The sequence below is a fragment of the Mesocricetus auratus genome, unplaced genomic scaffold, assembly GCF_017639785.1.
Source record: "Mesocricetus auratus isolate SY011 unplaced genomic scaffold, BCM_Maur_2.0 Super-Scaffold_100028, whole genome shotgun sequence".
NCBI lineage: Eukaryota > Metazoa > Chordata > Mammalia > Rodentia > Cricetidae > Mesocricetus > Mesocricetus auratus.
In genome coordinates, this window is record NW_024429209.1 from 1517371 (window position 1) to 1533105 (window position 15735).

Sequence of the window (15735 nt, forward strand, 5' to 3'; positions counted from 1 at the left end):
CCCAGTTAAATTTTTTCCTTTATAAGAGTTGCCGTGATTATGGTGTTTTGTCTATTCACAGCAATAGAAACCCTAACTAAGATATTTAAAAGAAAAATGCGGTTGGTCAGTTTCAGAGTAGAATTGGAGTTAACATTGTTTCTTTTTTTTTTTTTTTTTTTTTTTTTTTTGGTTTTACCAGACAGGGTTTCTCTGTATTGTTTTGGAGGCTGTGGGACCAGCCCAGCCTCAAACTCACAGATCCGCCTGCCTCTGCCTCCCGAGTGCTGGGATTAAAGGCGTAAACCACCACTGCCCAGCAACATTGTTTCTTATGTGCTATCTACTATGCTGAAAGTGATGAAAAATACAGAGGTTCTGAAAGAGGAAGGAACTTTCCTGAATTTGTAGTGTATGTAGTGTAGTTGAATATGGGAACTGCCTAATCTTCAGAGCCTGAACTCATAACTATCATGCTTTACTACCACCTAAAGCTGGAGTAATATTGCATAAGCAAATGTTTAGTCATTATTACATGTGAACCCTTTTATTGTTTTTCGTTTATTAAGATATGGTCTAACTATGTAGCTGAAACTGGCCTGCAACTCAGAAGCCCCCTCCCTTTTTCTCTTGAGTGCTAGAATTAAAGATATGCACTACTATGTCTAATTGTTATGTATTGTAATTTTTATTTTATGTGTGTATTATTACTCAATCCCTTCTCCACCTTAGTTGTTAGAGACAGGATTTTTCACTAAACTGGAGCACACTGATGTGGCCGGACTGGCTGGCCAGCAAGCCCCAGGCACCTTCCTGTCTCTGCCTTCCTAGCACTCACTATAGGTGTCAACTACTGTGCCTGGCTTATTATGTTTTTTGTGGATGCTGGGGACCTAAACTCAGTTCCTCAAGTTTGCTCAGAAAGCCCTTTACCAACCCAGCCATCTTCCCATCCTGAATATCATTTGTTTTAAGTATTAGGTAGATTGTTACATGGCTAAATAGAGGTTTAAAGATACCCCCTTGGGGGATGTCTCAAAAAATACTTGACTGGGATTGATATAATCAGAATTCTGCAAGAAAATTAATTTTATTTGGCAATGGTATGTAGTGTAGTTTGTGTTATGAGTGTGTCAGCAACAACACCAGGGAGATACCCCCATATGCCACTAGCTACTTCAAGAGTTCTTTTTTCTTTTAGTGACTTCTACACAGTTGAGGCCCCACCCTAAGCATAAGGAGTTTCAGAATGAGCCAGGTTGAAGTGGAGTTAGTTCGCAAGTGCTTAGACATACAGGAATAGGAACAGAATGTAACTCCAAGATGTGATTATGGATTTCTTGAGAGAGAGTTATGCTTACATGTCTTTACAGTAGCTTTGTATATGATCCGGTGGTTTTCCAAGTCTCATTCCTCAAAGTATGTAACTTATTAACAAGGTTTAAAAATCAGCAAAACTTAAAATTTAAATAAAGTTTAAAAATTAGGGCAGCTAGATGACTTGACAGGTGAGAAATATTTGGTGTGTTTACTCTGAAGACTTGAATTTGCTTCCTAGAACCTGGATAAAATAGGAAGAAGAGAACTCATTCTATAATGTTGTCCTCTGACCTCCACACACATGCCCCATGGCTCAAACGTATCCCTTCCCACATGCCCCATGGCTTGGATGTATCCCCCACACAATGCCCCATGGCTTGGATGCACCTCTCCCCACATGTTGTACGCACACAGCAATAATATAATTTAAAATCCTTTAATTAAATAAAAATATATGCACTGGTTCACACATTTCTCTCATCTTAAGAACTCTTTTAAAATAAACCTATAAGGTTGTTTATGAGTTACGTACTTTAGATTTAGGGACAAGAGGGGAACAATGTGGTACAACTCATAGTTACAAACAGAGCCACAGAGAAACCCTGTTTCGAAAAACCAAAAACAACAACAACAAAAAACCAGTAACAATAAGAGCAACAAAAAGCCAAGAGTATTAATGAATATTGTTAAATGCTGCAGAAGTCATTATGATCATAGGTTAGTTAATAGTCTAGGAAAGCTGGATATCTGGCGAAAGAAAAATCTAGCTACTGCCTTTATTCAAAGACAAGAGGAAATTCCAAGTTGATTTTTAAATAGATTTCAAAAAATGAAGAAAATGTGGCTAGTTCATTGTTGAATTAATTTAGTTACATGGAAATATGAAACTTAAATATTTAAAAATATTAGCATGAAGTCAGGCTGTGGTGCATGCATTTAATCCCAGTATTCAGAAGGTGGATGTCTGTGAGTTTGAGGTCATCCTGGTCTACAGAGCAAATTCCAGGGCAGCTCAGGCATCCAGAGAAACTGTGGCCTGAAAAACCAAAATAAATAAACAAAGATATATATATATAATTTATATTAATTATATATAAATACCATAAATATATAATATAAATATTGTATATGTGTATATATAGTATTGAAAGCAAAAAGGAGAAGCCCTTTCACATCAGTGTGCTAGATTATTTGGCATTCTTATAGATTGTGGCTTTCCTAGTAGGAAATGTAGAGGGGTGCTCATATGCCTATAGGCAATAGAATTTTGAAGAACTTGATTTAATTCCTGCTTATACAAGGCATTCTGAAGCCTTTCTGCAGCCACACCTAGTAATTTCGAATGGGCTCAAGTCTGACCCTTGAGTGACTCCTCACTGTCTGTCAGGATGTTACTCTTCTATTGCTGTGAAGAAACACTGTGACCAAGGCAAGTCTTAAGAAAGAAAGAATTTAATTGGGGCTTGCTTACAGTTTCAGAGGGTTAGTTATGTTACTGGTAGGGAGCAGGCAGGCGTCATATGACACTGGAGCAGGAGCTGAGGCAGCCAGGGAGAGAGACTGGGCCTGGCGTGGGTTTTGAAACTTCAAGGCCCACCTTCAGTGTCACACCTACTTCAATAAGACCACACCTTCTAATCTTTCTCAGGTAGTTCCACTTCTGGTGACTAAGCAATCAAACATAGGAGCCTGTGGGGCAATTCTCATTCACACCATCCCAAGGAATAGATACGACTTTAACCTATGACCATGACCTGACATTAGAAAGAAAGAAAAAAAGACTATTTCTCAAATTGTTAAAATAATACATTTTGGGTTTCTTGGTGTTCTTAAATAAATAAGGAGCATTTGTTTTGTTCCCTTTTTCTCTCTCCTCCTTGCCCTTCTTATCCAGAGTGAGCACAAATGGATCAGATGACCCGGAGGTTGCAGTGTTGGGGGAAAACAAGAGGGCAAATGGGAACAACTCTCCATCCCTTTCAAATGGTGGTTTTAAGCCTTCTAGACCTCCAAGACCTTCGAGACCACCTCCACCCACCCCACGAAGACCAGGTATGTATTCCAGCTTTCAGTGCTGTTTTTAAAATATGTTCCTTTGGTAGGAAGGGTTGACAGCACAGTCTCCAGAAGTTGCCCATGTTAGCCTCAAATGCTTTCTTCCTTAGCCTGGGATCATGAGTGTGTACTACCATGCCTAGTGTTCTTAAATAATGTTCTGTTTGGGAACTGATTGACAGCTAAGTATCAGGTCGTTGGTGTTTTGTTTAAGTAGAATTTTTCTCTGTAACATAGGCTGGCCTCAAACCTAGAAATCCTTCTGTTTCAGCCCTCTTAAGTGCTGGGGTTGCAGGTGTGACCCACCATGTCTGGCTTCTAGCTTTGTTTTTATATTTAAAACTTGACCAAGAATGATCTTTCCATAGATGACTAAAATTGCTTTTTCTTTAAGTTTTCCTTCCAGGAATGAAGTTCCATATGGGAGTGCTTTATTATTATGAATGAAAATAATATGTATTATATAAAGTATAAGCAATACAGTACAGTTAGAGTGAAACTTCTTTGAATGGTTGGTAACTGTGACATAGCTTATAGTTAAAAATTTGGTTGCTTAGTCCATTTTATCTTTAAAAAAACTGATTGGGGGCCTGAAGAAAAGGACTCAGCTGTTAAGAGCAATAACTGCCTTAAATTCCTGTCACCCACATGGTGGTTCACTACCATCCATAACTCCTGTTTCCTCTTCTGATCTTTGCAGGTACCAGGCACACGTGTGGTGCACAGACATATGTGCAGGCCAGAGACAAAATATAAGTGAATAAATGTGATAATTTTTTAAAAGATTTATTTATTGTGTATGCAGTGTTCTGCCTGCATGCAACCATCTCATTACAGATGGTTGTGAGTCTCCTGGGAGTTGAACTCAGGACCTTTGGAAGAGCAGCCAGTGCTCTTAATCTCTGAGCCATCTCTCCAGCCCTCATGATAAATTTTTTTTTAAAGCTTTCTGGTAAATGATGATCAGTTTTTAAACAAAAAGTCATTAAATGAACATATTTCATGTAGTAACAATATAAACATTATATAGGAGCATTTATATAGAATATCCGTTTTCTGATCAGTAGCATTAGTATACTTATTAACAACATCAGAAATTAGTCTTAGACCTTCAGGGTCACACAGAGAAGGCAGTTTTAAGGATCTGGAAGGTGGTAGTACCCATAGTTTCCTATTCTATAAATTTTTACTGGGCTAGGAGTTGAAGGTCAGTCAGAGTACTTGCCTATCGTGCATGGTGACCTTGCACCACAAGAATCAAACAACTGAGTAGTTAGTTTGCATGTTTACATATTGACAATTATATATGCTATGTAATTTGATGAGACCTGTGTATCCACATCATAGGTTTTACTTGCTATGGACTTTTAAATTCTTAAATTAAAATTTGATCATGATTTTAGATTTCAGAAAGCAAAAGCTTCTAATATTTTCCCTAAATCTTTCATAGCATCTGTCAATGGTTCACCATCCATCAATTCTGAAAGTGACGGATCTAGTACAGGCTCTTTGCCACCAACAAATACAAATGTAAACACAAGCACAAGTACATCTGAAGGAGCAACATCTGGGTTAATAATTCCTCTAACTATATCTGGAGGCTCAGGCCCTAGGCCACTGAATACTGTAAGTCAAGCTCCTCTGCCACCTGGGTAAGTAACTGCTAACATTTGCGTTCAGCTTTTGCATGCGTTCATTAATTTAAAAAAGGTCATACTATATTCTTTCATTAATTGTCTTTTAAGTAATTGTAATTGATTTGGGTAAGTATAGAATCCAAGAAAGTTTACCATATTTTAAATAATACTACCTCTTCTTTTTTTGGGAAGTAGAAAAAAGATTGAGCTGGGTATATTAGCACATGCCTATAAATCTCTTCACTTGAAAGTTTGAGGCAGGAGGATTATTGTGAGATCCAGATCAGCTTAGGCTACAACATGAGACTCTGTCTCAAAAACAGGATTTTGTGTGTGTGTGTGTGTGTGTGTGTTTCAAGGCAGAGTGTTATATAGCCCTCACTGACCTCAAACTCACTGTGTAGATGAGGATAGCCTTGAACTACTGATCCTTCTGCTATCTATTTCTCAAGTATGGATTACAGGTGTGTACCATTACACCTGGAAAACAAAACAACTATTGAAGGACCCCTACTAAAACCCATAGAAAGTTAATTAAAGTCAAGTAATAAAATATTTTTATTATAAAATCATCACAGCAATTAATAATTTAAACTGATAAATTAGCTTCATAATCCCATTTTAATTTGTACTGAAATTTTTTTAAAAATTGTGTGTGTGTGTGTGCGTGTGTGTGTGTATCTACTTGCCTTATCTGTATGTGTACCACATGTGGACAGTGCCTGTAGTGTAGAGGAGGATATTGGAACCCCTGAACTTGAGTTAAAGGCAGTTCTGATCCATCTAATTGGGTTCTGGATATTGAGCCTGAGTCCTCTGTAAGAATAGCAAGTGTTCTTAACTACTGAGCCATCTCCCCAACCCCTATTTTTAACATTAATACTTTGATCAAATTGAAAGCTCAGTCAGGGCTAAAGGTTTAGCTTAGAGGTAGAGCATGTCTAGTATGTGTGAAGTTCCAAGTTCTACCTTCAGTGCCATATACATAAATCAAAACAAAAACTCATGTTCAGGGCTCAGAATGCCAGCCAAAGTTATTTGGCTGACTGATAAGGTAATAAACTCCTAGTGAACATTTAAACTACTTACACAGATTATACTTGTTGGTAACTAGGCCATTTTCCTTTTGGAAAGCGTATGTGGTCTTTTAGTTACTGTACTCAGCAGTGTTACAGAACCTGACAACGCCACTTGAGGGAGAGATTTTGACTTGGTCTCTTTTGTTGGGAACTGGTCTTATCACTGTGGCAGTTTGAAAGCAGAGCTTAAGTAGAAGCCAGCATGGTTATAGCCCTTACTCTAGCAACCCTCTTCCTCTAGGTAGAATCTGTATCCTAAAGGTTCCACAACCTTCCAAAAGAATACTACTATTTGGGGACCAAGTATTCAAAGTGATGAGCAGGTATAGTAGGTGTGGTTGCAAGACAGGAACAGTTTATATCCAAACTACACTACATGGCAAGCTAATTTAAAAGATTGTGCTTAAAAACAGATGATCTAGGCCTGAGAGTTAGCCCTTGCTACTCTTGCAGAGGGTTGGATTCAGCTTCCACCTACACGGGTGGCTCGCAACCACCTGTAACTTCAGTTCCAGGGGATTCTGTGCCTTCTTCTGACCTCTGCGGGTACCAGGCATGTACATGGTGCACATATACATGCAGGCAAAATACTGATACACATTCAATAAAATAAATGTAAGAAAAATAAAATTAAAAATAAAAAGATTTTGCCAGGCGGTGGTGGCGCACGCCTTTTATCCCAGCACTCGGGAGGCAAAGGTAGGCGGATCTCTGTGAGTTCGAGACCAGCCTGGTCTACAAGAGCTACTTCCAGGATAGCCTTCAAAGCTACAGAAAAACCAATAAACAAACAAACAAATAAATAAAATAAAAAGATTTTAAGTTGTGGAACAATGGCTTATCAGTTAAGAACCCTGGCTGCTCTTCAGATGACCTGGTTTTGATTCTCAGCACCTACATAGCTGCTTAATGTTGTCTCTACCTCCTCTCTTAGGGGATCTGATGCCCTCTTCTGGCTTCATGGTTATTAGGTACACATATAGTATACATGTATACATGCAGTCAAAGTACCCATACACATAAAACTAGATAATCAAGTAATGGTTAAAATAATAAGCTGTGAGGGTTTGCTGCTATTCTCTTCTCTTTGGCAACAGACCTGCCCAGAAGACTAGAATACTGACAGTGGCCAGTCTGTAACTCTCTTCCTGTAATGTCTGACAATGACATGCTTTGATTTCAGTTTTTCTAGAATGTAATCAGAATGTTGTCTTTCATTTAGCTAAGTTATTCAAGTTTCAGGGCATTGATGCTTTCTCTTCCTCTCAAGTTCTTAGTGCAGTTTGATCAGATTGAGAAACTTTGTCTTCTGGGTGGCTGGACTGACTTTAAAATGCAAGTTATTTTCAGAGCAAACACTTAGGAAAAAGAAACCTCGCCGGGCGTTGGTGGCGCATGCCTTTAATCCCAGCACTCAGGAGGCAGAGGCAGGCGGATCTCTGTGAGTTAGAGGCCAGGCTGGACCAACAGCCTCCAAAACAGAGAAACCCTGTCTCGTAAAACCAAAAAAAAAAAAAAAGAAAAAAAAAGAAACCTCATTCCCTGTGGGGTATGTCAGTCTTGGGGCTTTCTCCTCTCTTTTTAGGTGATAACGGTTGTCTATATTTTAATTCTGCTTTTTTTTCTTTATAGACTAACAGGCTAACTTTCCTTAGTTACATAAGATGGTCATTTAAAGTGAAAAGATGTAGACAGGATTAAAAAGCCAAACTAATATAAAATGCCCTTACTAGTCTTTGATTTGTATTTAAGGTGGGAGCAGAGAGTAGACCAGCATGGGCGTGTTTACTATGTAGACCATGTTGAAAAACGAACAACATGGGATAGACCAGAACCTCTACCTCCTGGGTAAGTGTGTACATTTAAAAACAAAAGTTTATCCAGAAGGACAAATTGTATCCATACCCAGTGTTCCCTGCAGTCCTTTTCTCCCTCTTCTCTCTGTTTTGCTTTATGTTAGACCCAGACTAGAAAGAAGAGAGATAGAAAACTGACTCCCAGCATGCTGAAGGGGGAGGGGGGCTTGCTGTTGTGACTGATTTTGTTTTTGAAGACAAGAGTGTCACTGCATATCCCAACAACCTTTCAGCCTTGCAAGTTCTGAGGTACACACCTATCCTCCATACCGTGATGGATGATTTTTACTTTTAACATTTCTAATTTAAAGAGCTGACCCACAGTTCTTATTAGTTGCATTTTCCTATCTGGGCTGTTTTCCCAGCTAAGAACCACAGAATTTTAAATTAGTTTCTTTAAGAAGAATCATTTAACTAAATAAGAGTTATAATAACCAAACATGTTGGCACTTGCCTGCAGTCAGCATTTGGGAGGTAGAGGCTGGAGCATCAGGAGGCCATGTTAAAGGCCAGCCTGTGTTGAGACTTATCTCAACCCTCCACCCCAGGGCAAGAGTTACAGTGCCTATTATATATGAAGACAAAGTCTCTGTTATTGAAGCTAATATATATTAAAATCATTGCAAATCGTTGAGAAAGGTAAGGAAATGTTGGTAACTATGGTATTAAGCATTTAGTATATAAATGCTTATTTATATACTTTTTTAACCCAAAGGGAATATATAGCAAACATGGTGGGTGTAGTCTACTCTGAGATTGAAGATTCCTCAATGGTTAAGGTGTTTGCTGCTCTTCTAGGGATTGTGAGTTTGGTTCTCAGTACCCACACCTCTGTGGTCACCAGCACACATGTGTACACACACACACACACACACACAAACACATACATACACATATAAATAAAAATCTTTAGACAAATATTGTCAGGCAGTGGTGGTACACATCTTTAATCCTAGCCCTTGGGAGGCAGAGGTAGACATATCTTTTGAGTTAGTGCCCAGACTGGTTTACAAAGCAAGTTCTAGGACAGCCAAGGCTACACAGAGAAACTCTGTCTCAAAAATCTGAAACAGAAAAGAAAAGAAAAATATTAATCTTGCTAGCTATTAACTAGCATTAACTAACCCTTAAAGAAATACATACCCAAAAAGTGTGGTTTGACTTGTTAAGTTAGCAGGTAATATTAAGTGTTGAGAAGGAACTCTAACCATAGTAATGCTGACAATAGTGTAATTTGATCCTACTATAAAAATCTTTCCAGATAGATATAGATGAATATATATGTATATCAATCTATATATATCAATACATATATATATATACTTGGTAATTTTACATTATGAAATAATTTGAAGAAAAAACTTTGTTATCTTGAAGTTATCATTTTACTGCAAATAAGTAAAAAGGTAGTACAGATTGCTTTTTCATCTGTGAAAAATTCTGTATACAACTGATGTCTCTAGTCATTCTTGCAGGAGTGAAAAGGTCACTGTGGGGAGGGGAAGAAAACTTTTTCCTTTGAGACTCTCTGAATATATATTACATTTAAAAGATTTTACTGATTTGTGTTACAGGCTTTTACAGGACAAAGTTTTAAAAGCATTGAAGTCCAGTTTTTAAACGTGAATGAATGAATGAGTTCAGATATATCAGAAAGAGCTAAGGATGCTGCTCAGTGATAGATTAGCATGTGCAAGGCCCAGGATTTGGTCCTAAGTACATAGAGAAAAACTTAGTGGTTTCTTAAGGCAAAATTTGTCTCACGTGCTTTTCACAGATATTTCTTAAATTAGTTTCTTCTTTTGTGGTTTAGTTGGGAACGGCGTGTGGACAATATGGGACGTATTTATTATGTTGACCATTTCACAAGAACAACAACGTGGCAGAGGCCAACACTGGAATCTGTCAGGAACTATGAGCAGTGGCAGCTGCAGCGCAGTCAGCTTCAGGGAGCAATGCAACAGTTTAACCAGAGATTCATCTATGGGGTAAGCAGCCTATTGGTTTATTGATTATTGTAACTAACAAAAATCTTCAGTTTTTAAGAACTGCCTGCATGTGTCATGTAAAGCACTAAAAAGATGACAGAGTAGAGTGGTGAGCCAGTTGCTGCTGTACATAGGTATTGATCTTGTAAGTTGTGTCTTTCTGTAGGAGTTAAAAATAAACAAAAAGCAAGTTTAGAACAATTTAAAATTCATGGACATGTCTGGAAAGAATTGAAACAATTCTAAATGTAGAACTGCCTGTAACTTGAGAATTTGAATGCTCCAGGATCAGGGAACCCACCTTAAGTGATTGCAGAGAAATGGCAGTGGACTTGGATCACTGAACACTTACTGATGAAACTACCGACTAAATTCTTTGGCGTGTTACTCTACTGAAGAGTGTTCATTCCTTATAGTGACACACTATACATGTTTATACCATACATGTTTATAAAGTATTTTCTTTTCAAAACTGGATGTGATAGTGTTCATCTATTACCTCAGTATTTGGGAAGTTGAGGCAGATGATTCAATTGAGCTCGAGTTCAAGACCAGTCCAGAGAATGCAAGACACAACTCAAAAACAAAACATAAAGATAAAAAAAAAATAAAATAAACTACCCAGACATGGTGGTAAATAACTTTAATTCTAGCACTCAGGAGACTCGGGAGGCAGAGGCATTTGGATCCCCGAATTCTAGGCCATCCTGGCCTATATTGTGAGTTCCAGGTCAGCCAGGATGGGGCAGAGTAGGGTGGAGATAGACAAAAAACAAAAGCACCTTTCCTATATACAAACAAATACATTAAATACATAATTTCTTTCAGACTGATAATTCAAAAACAGTGATAAATAAATATATTAGTGCTTTTCTTGCTGTGTGATATGGAAATTTTATAATCTCAAGTTATGATGTATCACAGATCTGTCTGAGAAAAGTAAAATAGTCCATGCCAAAATGAGTTGGTTTATTGGCATAGCATTTAGAACTTAAACCAAAGAAAACCAGTGCTGCCAGGGGCCTGGAGACCCGACACGTTCCATTGCAATCACTTCAGTGTCGTGATCTTCTCTTTAGAATGCACCAGAGTAATAACATCTTTACTTTTCTTCCTTAGACATTACCTTTCCTCCATTTTCCTGCTTTTTCTTTTATTTAAGTTTTTATTTTTATTTTATGTGTGTGAGTGCCTGAATGTATGTCTGTGCACCACATACATGCCGTCGGCAGAGGGTGTGAGATCCCATAGGATTGGAGTGAAATTACAGCTGGTTGTGAAGCTGCCATGTGGATGCTAGTTATAGAACCTGGGTCCTCTGTGAGAGTGACCAGTGTTCTTAATCGTTAGCCGTCACTACAGACTCTCCTGCAGTTTCCTGGGATCTCATTGTTAGAATAGTTACCAATTACTGATGTGGCAAATCCATCTTTATCAGCTCTTCACTGCTTTGTTACGATCAAGACACCTTTCACTCCAATAAGTGTTTTTCCCACCACTGCTTATGGAAACATGTCCCTGTATTGCCCTTCCTAGTTTTAGCGGTTAAATTAGGTTTTGTCATGTATATGTGGTGTGTGTGTGTGTGTGTGTGTGAGAGAGAGAGAGAGAGAGAGAGAGAGAGAGAGAGAGAGAGAGAGAGAGAGAGAGAGAGAGAGAGAGAGAGAGAGAGAGAATGCTTTCATCAGGGGTGATTATTGAGAGAGGATATGTAGACTTAGACCGTGGCATCTGCTGTTCTTGTGGCTGCCAACACTCTACTCAGCTTGTTGCACTTCCTCTGGGCATGGATGTGTAGCCCTTACTTGGCCGTAGCAACCTCTGTAGCACTGACATGGTGCACTGCTCATAGGCACAAAGCCACATATCCTCCAAATTATGTACCACACAAATGTGTGCTTGGTGAGGTGTCCACAGCACTGGCCATGCCTCAGCCTTCTATTCTTTATCACCTTCTTCTATCTGTTAGGGCCCACGGCCATGGGGGTAGTGTAGAGACGTTGTTGCTGCTCTTCAAGACTCTCCTGGCTGCCCTAGTCTTTTTACATTTTATTTTGAGACATGATTTCACTAAATTCCCAGGCTGGCCTTCAACGTGAGATCTTCTTTGCTAAGCCTTCTAAATAGCTAGGATTATATGTTTGTATCAGACGTATCCTGTCCATTTTCTTTTTAGGTCTGTCTGTTGTTTAACATTTTAGTTTTTGTCTAAATTATTATAGGCAAATTTCTTGTAGGCATGGTTCCTTAACTTGCCCCCCTTTTCCAACCCTAGTTCTACATGAATCTCCAATGGCTGTGGAGTCAGGTACATCTGGTTCCTATCCACAATTACTTTGAGTAATTTTGGATGATCTACTTAACCTCATTTACCTTTTAAGTGAAATAGACATGTACTTCATTGCCTTGATGGCATTTTGTTGTTGTCTCTCTACTCCCAACTCTCTTCTGTCTGTGTGTGTGTGAACTTTTGGTTTTGAGTACACATGCAAGACTTTTCTCAGCTATCTGATCATTCCAGGTACTGGTTTTATAAGTGGTACTGGGTTTATAAGTGCAATTTTTAGGTTCCTAGTAGAGGAAACTCTGTAGCACAAGGGAAAAACTAGTAATTTGCAGGTAAGAATTTATATAGTTTATATGCTATCCTAATTTTACATAACTTCAAGTGTTATATTACATAGTTTTCAAAGTTTTTTTTTAACCAAAAATAGAACTTTCCTATGTGAATATATTTGTTCTGAAATGATGTATTTGTTGTGGATTATTTGTCTAATTTTTCATTTTTTTATTCTTTATAGAATCAAGATTTGTTTGCTACATCACAAAATAAAGAATTTGATCCCCTTGGTCCTCTGCCCCCTGGATGGGGTAAGCACATCAGTTTTAATTTAAAGTCTGTTATTTAGAAGATAGAAGGCTGCTCAGTAGATAGATAGAATGTTCGTGAAGCATGGCAGGGTTCTGGGTTGAGTCACTAGCACTGCAAAGTGAAAAGAAACATCATTGATACAACAATCTGGAAGGACCTCAGTGATGCTGGTGCTTAGAGAAGATAACCAATTTCACAAGATCGCAACAATCATATTACTCTTGCGGCTCCAGTTTCTATTACTATCACCAAATACTTGAGGCAAGATCCTTTATAATGAAAAGAGGCTATGTTGGGGAAATGGCTCAAGTTGGAAAGATGTTGGCCATGCAAACAGGAAGATCTTAAACTGAATTCCCAGAACTCAGGTAAAAAGCCAGGTGTGGTAGCACAAGTCTGCAATCTCACGTGGGCTGAGGATACCAGCAGATCCCTGAAACTCATTTGGTCAGTTAGCCTAGTCAGATTGATGACCTTCAAGTTCAGGGAGACTTGTCTCAAAAACTTAGGGAATCCAGACATGGTGGCATATAATAATCCATTATGAAAAATCCCATTGTTTTTTCCTTAAAATCATGTATACTATGTAGGCAGAGTTTTTCATCTAGACTGCTGATCAGCTCTGTCCCACCAGCTGCTCCCCAAATAAGCACACAGAGACTTATTAATTATAAATGCTTGGCTGAAATGCAGGCTTGAGTTTTTTTTAGCTAGCTCTTATAACTTAAATTAACCCATTTCTATTGATCTATATGCTGCCCTGAGGCTTGTTTACCTCATCTGTGTACTTTTCATCTTGTTTGCTGTGCATCTCATGGCTTCTCCTCCCCAGCATCCTCTCTGTCCGCAAAATTCTGCCTAGCCATTGGCCAATCATCTTTTTATTAACAATGAGGACAGCACATCTTCACAGTGTACAGGAGGGTTATTCCACAGCACTACTCAAAACATGTTGGTGATAGCCCATTATGATGGCTTGTACATGCCTGTAATCCAAGGGCCTGGGAGTTTTAAAGGATCAGGAGTTCTGGGTCAACCTTGGCTATACAATGAGTTTAAAACCGACCAAAACTGTCAGAAAATCTGACTCAACCAAATAAAGACAAAGGGATAGTCATAAATTTGTTGCTGTTCAAGCATGAGAAGCTGAGTTTACTGTGTGTTGCCAGACACTCATAATCTTGGAGATATTTGAGAGGATCCCTGGAGTTTACTAGCTGACCAGGCTAACTAGCTGAATCAAGTAAGTCCTAGGTCAGTGAGAGACTCTTGTCTCAAAAAAACCAAGGTAAATAGTGCCTGAGAAGGAACACTCCTGAGGTTGTCTTCTGGGCTCCATATGCATGTATATACACCCACAAGAAACAAAATAAAGAAGGTTAAAGCAAAATATGTTAGGCTGTACTTGGAGCTTGTCATCATTTTCTTGTAACAAAGAGAGGTCATATGAAAGTTGTTCCTATCTTCACCAAAGCCTGGTAGTCCAGAAGTGGAGTTTTGGTGGTCAGGGTAGTAGAAGGGTTAGAGTATGGTTGATTCAAAACAGAACAAGACAACAAAACAAAATGCTTTAGAGAAGGGTATATGGCCTTTAGGTGTTGAACCTAACCTGTCAGATTGAATTCCTAGACATAGATTGTGTGCTTTGTTTCTACAATTATTCTGTGTATGTTTTGCATAGACATTCACTAAAAGAATTTAGAAGGTTATACATTTATACCCTGTCCTCACTTTGTTTTTTAAGATTATGTGTATTTTTATTCTATGTATATGGGTGTTCTGCCTGCATATGTATCTGTATACTATGTACGTGCCTGGTCCCCACACAAGAGGGCATCAGATCTGGAACTAGAGTTACGAGCAGTTGTGAGCCACCACATGGGACCTTCGTAATAGTAGCCAGTACTCTTAACCACTAAGCCATCTTTCCTGCCCTCACCCTTCATTTTATGGCAAAAGAACTATGACTTATTTTTATGGAGATGATTGTTAACAGACTATTTTTACTCTTGAAGCAGTTGTAGGGAAAAACCACTTCTTGGTCTCAAAAGTTTGACTTGTGGGGTTTGTCACTGTTATAGCAAAGCTTGCCTGCAAAAGCTGCCTTTACCTTCTGTATTTATGTGAGGTAGAGCTAAGGAATTACCTCAGGCACAAATTGCTTACCTAGTACTCATAATACCCTAAGTCATACCTAATTTAACAAACAAACCCAAATGTTATTTGTGAAAAGCTAAATAGCTGAGAGGTGTCTACATGGGCAGGGCATTATGATTTAAATCTTTCTATCATCTTAGAAATTTTACTTAATTTGTAAAATAATGGTTTTTAATTATGTGTGTCTGTATGTGGATTTGTGCACATAAGTTCAGGTGCCCTTGAGTTACAGATGGTTGTGAACCATCTGATGTGGGTGCTGGGAACTGAACTTGGGTCCTCTAGAAGAGCGTAAGTGTTGTTAACTGCTAAGCCATCTTTCCCAACTCAGAAATAATATTTAATAGCTTCATTAAGAAAGAGAAAGCACTCTCAAAAGTGTGAATGAGCTAATGAGATGGAAGAAAGTCATATGTTCAAGCACTAAGCTTTTGTGTGTGTGATATGATACAGAAATTATAAAATCAGTAGTCACTAAATGGTCAGATTTTTTTTTTAATCTTAGTTTGAGGGGAAAAGACTATTCCAACATTAATATTGTGTTTTTCATTTTGTTTAATAAAGAGAAGAGAACTGATAGCAATGGCAGAGTGTATTTTGTCAACCACAACACTCGAATTACACAGTGGGAAGACCCCAGAAGTCAAGGGTAAGAACTTCATTGTATGTGTGGCTTCTAGAGATTGCCTACCTACTTTCGACTCATTTTATGTATTCTTTCCTCAGCAACCTCAAACACTAATCATCTACATACTTTGGAAGAAGAAACTTCCAAACGGGGAGTGGGGTGGG

The 15735-nt window shown here is 38.4% G+C and overlaps 1 protein-coding gene across 2 annotated transcripts in view; it reads left to right on the forward strand.

The window, feature by feature from the left end:
* Itch (itchy E3 ubiquitin protein ligase) overlaps positions 1–15735 on the forward strand; it is an 89174-nt gene that overhangs the window by 44904 nt on the left and 28535 nt on the right. For both annotated transcript variants that reach the window (XM_040732621.1, XM_040732622.1), the window contains 6 exons: positions 3194–3351; positions 4805–5006; positions 7823–7918; positions 9740–9914; positions 12716–12785; positions 15508–15592. In XM_040732621.1, the coding sequence (XP_040588555.1) occupies positions 3194–3351; positions 4805–5006; positions 7823–7918; positions 9740–9914; positions 12716–12785; positions 15508–15592 (786 nt within the window). The remainder of the gene's footprint in view (positions 1–3193; positions 3352–4804; positions 5007–7822; positions 7919–9739; positions 9915–12715; positions 12786–15507; positions 15593–15735) is intronic.